The 6,413-nt window shown below is 36.9% G+C and overlaps 1 protein-coding gene across 1 annotated transcript in view; it reads right to left on the bottom strand.

The window, feature by feature from the left end:
- Nucleotides 1-6,413, bottom strand: part of GPR98 (G protein-coupled receptor 98) — a 272,395-nt gene that overhangs the window by 147,733 nt on the left and 118,249 nt on the right. The window contains exon 83 of the mRNA XM_009886852.1: nucleotides 5,086-5,186. Within this exon, the coding sequence (XP_009885154.1) occupies nucleotides 5,086-5,186 (101 nt within the window). The remainder of the gene's footprint in view (nucleotides 1-5,085; nucleotides 5,187-6,413) is intronic.

Raw genomic sequence — 6,413 nt, forward strand, 5'->3', positions numbered from 1 at the left:
CTTTCCCTTTATTATGAAATATGACACCAAAAGGCTTAGCAGGATAATCTGTCCATCCTATGGAAACTTCACTTATGCCAGGATGAATGGAATATTACAAAATTCTGTTGTTGCAAGTTAAGCATGGACAGAGAGATTGCATAACATCCTTAAGAACTCTGGCCACTATGATATCCCACCTAGGGAGTCAATGGCTCATTTGAGAAAGGTTCTGATCACTTGAATGACATCAAATAATCCAAAATACCAAGAATGTCCAGTTTTATTGAATAAGTTATAATATTCCTCTAACAGCAGTGGAAATCTTTTCCATTGTAAGTAACGCCTGTAGAATTTCTCCTTCTCTAAATCATGATTTTTAGACATTATTACCCGAAAGATAGGAACACTGACATTAAGGGTGGAAGAAGACTACCTGCTCATCATTCTTCTTATTGCAAAATTTCACAATGAAGAGTAACAGGATAAAACACATTAATGCAGAGCTGAATTTCTAGAGTGGGCACCCATTCTGGATCACTGGGTCCAGTTCCCTTTAGTTTCCTTTGTGCCCTCTCAAATCTTATGGGTTGCTCAACTTCATGAAGGGCTGGTGGTACCAGGTTGAGCAGTATTTGCTGCCGTCGGGTGACAGCAAGGAAATCTCAGGCCCAGCTGTCCTCAAAGACAACTGGGTTTTGTAAAGCAAACTCCCCTTATCCAGGTATATACAACAATTTTGTTTGGGGTTTTGATTATGCGTGGGAGAAAGTGAGAATTCCCCTAGTTTGGAAGAGAAGGGTTAAGATTAATGACAATACAGCAGGAGCAACATTTCACAGTTAATGCAGAAGTTTCACTTTTATACAATGGCAGAAGCTACGGGCTCTATAATCATTCATTCATATCCTGCTTCTTCTTCATCACTCAGGAGATTTTATCGCATCTTTAAAATTTCTCTTAGTTCTGGCAGAATTGTATTTTCTACCTTCCTCCAAATCTGAGTAACTCCAAATAATAAAACAACAATTCAATCAAGGCTGCAGTTTATAATTTAAAAAAAAAAAAAAGTTTAACAATTTTTTTAAACTGGGATTGTTTGCGCAGTTTCTCTTAAAAGAACAGAACTGACATGTATGTTTGTATTTCTGCTCAGGCTGAATAACGCACAGCTTTCAATCAGTTAAACACAGTAAGTATAATTCTTCATCATGAATTTCTATCAAAGTCAATGGTAGGATGAATTTGGCTTGCCAGCTTGGTAATTATTACAGATATTATAGTGATGCATGATGACGTTAAGTGCTACTGTAGCTTGAGGACTGGTTAAATTAGAAAATATAAACTTACTGTTTAACAAAAACAGGATGACACTGTTCCCCACATGCTTTTTTTTCTATTCGACCATTAGACTTTAATTTTGCGTTAGTGTCCAGAAGAATAGCAGGCCATTTGTACACAATTATTGCCGTAAACAGATTGGGAGTGTTCAAAAATTCCGGAGAAACAGCTACTGCACATATACAGAGCAGCTCAGCAGAGCACACAGGAAAACCTAAATGGAGAACTTCGCACATGTTCGTGTCATTTGCAATACTCGGCATGTGTTGTAGAAATGGCAGCTGAAATCCATGGCCACGCTGGAAATTAAATGTGGACAAGATGCATCAAGCTGCGTATACATGCACAAGCCACATACAAAGGGCTTATTCATGTACTTCTGCCTGGGAATTCCCAGGCAAAGCATGGGAGCCATAAGCAATTGTTCCTATTAAGATCGTAATCTAGGCTTATAGTTTTTTGAAAAGGAGAATGTTATTGATTAGCATGACTGTATTGAGACACTGTGAAGTATGCTCTCGTTATACTTTGATTTTTTCAAATACACAAATTTTCACCTAAATTTACCCCAAAGCTGAACATCTCAGCCCAGCAATTTTTTCCCCTTGTGCATTTAAGGTATTGTTGCATTAACTTATAACACGCGGGTTAAACAAGAAAACAAAATACTATGACTAATGAATGATTCAAGAAATAATGTTTGTTGGAGACATCATGATTCTTTAAGTAAATATTAGAATGGAAAGGAATAAAAAATGTTTTAGAAATATCTAGTCTTTTATGTCTTCCCATTGAGTTTCACCAAACGCTTGGTGAAACATCCATTCTTGAACGCTTTACAAACGCTCCATTAACACTGGAAGCTCTACACATGCTGAGAATGAAATGAAGGTCGAATATTGTGAATCACCATTCCCCATCGCTGACAGAGTAACAAATTATTGTGAGCAACCACAAAGCAGGCACAGCCTTGGAAGAGGAAATTTCTGAGCAATGTGCTGAAAAGGTTTGACTGCCATCTACAGATAACAGTAATTACTGCACTGGTAGCAATTAAAAAAAAAAAACCAAAAAAACCCAAAAAACTACTACAAGCCTAATAAATGTCCAGTGCAGATATTAAAGCAAAACTAATTATTCAAGTACGTATAAAACAAGGGAGCTAACCTGAAAAGCTCGTCAGGGTTTTTTGTCTGGTAAAAATCAAGCTGCACACAGAAACACCAGCTTCCTTCATTCTCTGGAGTGGTTTGACATCTAATAGGTACAAATCCAGTGTCTACTACTGCCTAAATATAATATTACCAGACATAAATGCAAAGTACTAACGTTCTCCTTTTATTTAAACTAGGATTTAATAAGTGCTGATTTTCATGTAGTAAGTTCTCAGTTAAAACTCTCTTAAATAAGTCCTCTCATACAGTCATTGGTTAGCAAAACCACAAAACTTTAAAATGTATTGTAAATATCTCATCATACATATACTGTCCAAATACTTGTAGGTGTGTATAGCTGTACAAACATCTATTTAGAGTCCTCTGTTAAACTTGGGCTTCCTAACCAGGCTAGTTCTCCCTAGGCAGAACATATGCCAACATATCAACACAAGTAACTGTGTGAAGATTTTCCTTCAGCTGTTCAGAACAGCTAGTGCAGTATTTCAGTTCACTCTAGTCAAACACACCACTTCTCTTTTCATTCTGCCTTAAAGTCACTTTCTTTTCGTCAACAGCTGCTGCCAAGCTGTCTCTGCTTCCTCTCCAAGCCAGATAACTGGCTAAGCAGTTACCCTACTAAAATCCTCTTTCAAAAGTTTTGTTCTAAACTTGCAGAACAATTGCAAGGCAAAAGGAGAAGAGACCAGGAGAGCCATGGATTTTAATAAAAAATAATAATAATAAAAATAAAAATTAAAAAAAGTACTTAGAACCTTTCTAAATAGTATCTCTGTAGTTAAACTAAATTACTATGTTTACATACCACGTGGAATTGTTATAAAGAATTATTCTGCATAGATCAGGATTTCATATACAACTTTAAATGCTGCGTATTTAAACAAAAATCAGCTAGCATACAGAAACGCCCATGGGCCCAGGCTGAAATTATCTTTCTTATTTTCAAAGTCCTTCAGCAGCTAGAACCAAGCATAGTATTGCAGTAGCCAGAGATATCTGACTTCTCAATATTACTGTTGTACATGAATAAGGAAAGCCAATAGTGGCATTTTCATGCTCTTATAACTTAGTAGAAAATTCTTTCTATTTTAATCTCTTACCCTCTGTGATCTTTTCTTGCCTTAAAATTCCCTTTTTTCTCCATCCATGAAGTACATGCCTTTCAGACAGATTTTCTTTATACATAGTTTTCTCAAAATGTATTCTACTTTGGAGGAGAAAGTTTGAAAAACAAAGACTTTAAAATCCTCCCTTCATGCTTAAAATGCTTAGTAGAGACCAACATAAAAAGGAGAGGAGCCGCCTTTATGTAAGGGCATTGAGTGCATTAATATACCTTAATGATTCTGACCAGTCCCCAGCGGGCTGCGCTCCAAGGACCAGCAGCTCTAATTAATCCCAGCCCTGGACCCTTAGTCCCCATCTGGGCTGGTCTCCAGCCATGCCCGTGCCCGTGCTCCCGCCCAACCTTGAGAAGAAACCTACCAGGTTACAATAGAGTCACTGCTTGAAGCCTGGAAGGTAAGAACTGCTCGGCACTACTGAAAATACGCTTGCACATCGGTATATTAAAATTTAAAAGTTATATGTTCATAACATTTCAATAAAGCTGCATTTAAGGGAAAATGGAACAACTTTTAATTTTAGTTCCCATTTAGGTCAACCTTTAAAAATGTCTTTGTTTACATTCTTCCATACATATTTTGGAGATAAGTTGACTTAGACTACTTTCATAAACCCTGAATTTCAGTTGAGTTATATTATACACTTATATACTTCAAGTGAAGTGTTTCCCATCACTGTACCTGCTTTGACTATACATTCTTTGGCAAGTGTGTTTGTAACAGTGTGACATTCAGAGATTCAGTAAATCGGGGAAATTGTGTTCACGGTACCTTCAGAAATAAATAAGTTCACTAATTACTACTGCAGCTAAGTAATTCTAAAGATGATAAAGATATCTTACAAAATAACTAGACCAAAACTGAGAACCAAGGTAGGTCACACAAATAACGCCTCAAAGTGCAACAAATTCTGATTTGGGATACTACTTAACATATGACTTATTTTGGGGGTTTTGAACATGCAGTTAGGCCTCAACTCTTCACCGAACATATAGATATGTTATGAAGATGACCCTCTAAAAACAGATGAAAAAGAAACTCACTGAAAAAAGAAACAAGCTTCTCTGTACTGGAAATGCAACATACTGCCAAATAAATGGGAAAGCACTGGAGATAGATGGAGCACAACATGGATAAGGACAGTTCCATGATATGCAAAATATCTAACAATTCTGGGAACACAGACCATTCAACATTCACTGCAAAGGAAAATAAGAAGCTTTTGCAAAACCTATCATTAGACTGTAAAATGAGCTGCAGAGCTCTCAGTAGCCTTGTTTTGTATAATCTTGATGCATTACCATATGCAAGTCCTTACCTGTGTTATGAGCTATGTGTCCCACATTAAGTCTGCACATCGGAACACCAGTAATCATGCATGTTACAGGTCCCTGGAACACTCCAGCTTTCTGGAGTAACTACACAGAACTATTGTTACTGAATTTAAACTTGGCCTTTTTTCTTACCTGAGTACCCAAACAAGCAACCATCATGTGAGTGAGAAGTTTAGCTGCAAACATTGCACACCTGGTGCAGAAGAGGTGGGAGATAATAGCCAAAGTGAAACCTACACAGACACAAACCAAAAAAAAAAAAAAAAAAGTAAAGCTTAGGCTAATAAAGTGTGCTAGATAAGAACAACAGTGCTGGATATCTCGAAGGTGCTGATCACTAAAAAACAAAAAAAACCCCAGACTTTACAGAGAGATGCTTTGGTTCACACTGGGATCATTCACAAATTTATTACTGAAGTACTAGCATCTGTTTAATTTTTTCATAGGCAAAAATATTTTGCATAATGTAAACAAGTCATTTTTGCAAAGTTGTTTTTTTTTTTTTTAATTTCTTCCCAATATTGATGATTGTCATAACAGTTAAGCATAAAGCAAAGGTAACTCTTCAGTGTTCATATTATTGCGTCCAAAACTGCTTTTAGAAACAAATAAATGAAAAATTTCCTCCAGCTGGGTGGCATTGCTTTGGCAGATAGCTATAACCTTCCAAATGCTAGTCTCCCATGTCGTCTGTGTTCAGTGTAGAAATCTATTATAGCAGTGCTCAGAAAGAACACCACTGCTTTTCATGTCACTAATTCATTGTGAACATGAACAGAAGAGAAACGGGTAGGGCCTCTTACCTATTAGTAAGTAGTTCTGGGAAGAAGGACCCTGGGAAAGCTGAGCCACTAAGAAAAATGCTGCTAAAACTCACGTAGAGTTAGTTGTTTGTCTACTTCCACACCCCAGGAAGGGCAGGAATTTGGATACTTCAGACGTCTTTTATCCCTTCTTGAGACAGACTGGTTGCTCCACTACAAGTATTTGTAAGATATGAATAAAATAAACCATTGCAGAATGAATTATTTCTAAATCTTTTGAAAATTAGTGTTATTTATACAACTATCTAAAAACATTTCAGAAATAATAATATTCTATTTCATCTACTGTGCTATTTTTTAATTTTTTTAAATTCTTTACACCTAGGTGGAGATGTTGGAGAAATAATTAATATCATAGAATCATAGACTCATAGAATTGTCTAGGTTGGAAGAGACCCTTGGGATCATCGAGTCCAACCATCTATCCTACTCTACAAAGTTCTCCCCTTCACCATATCCTCCAACATCACATCTAAATGGCTCTTAAACACATCCAGGGATGGTGACTCAACCCCCTCCCTGGGCAGCCTATTCCAAGGCCCAACCACTCTTTCTGTGAAAAATTCTTTCCTAATGTTCAGTCTAAATCTACCCTGTTGGAGCTTGAAGCCATTCCCTCTCGTTCTGTCATTAATT

The sequence above is a fragment of the Charadrius vociferus genome, unplaced genomic scaffold (genome assembly GCF_000708025.1).
Source record: "Charadrius vociferus isolate BGI_N301 unplaced genomic scaffold, ASM70802v2 scaffold244, whole genome shotgun sequence".
Taxonomy (NCBI): domain Eukaryota; kingdom Metazoa; phylum Chordata; class Aves; order Charadriiformes; family Charadriidae; genus Charadrius; species Charadrius vociferus.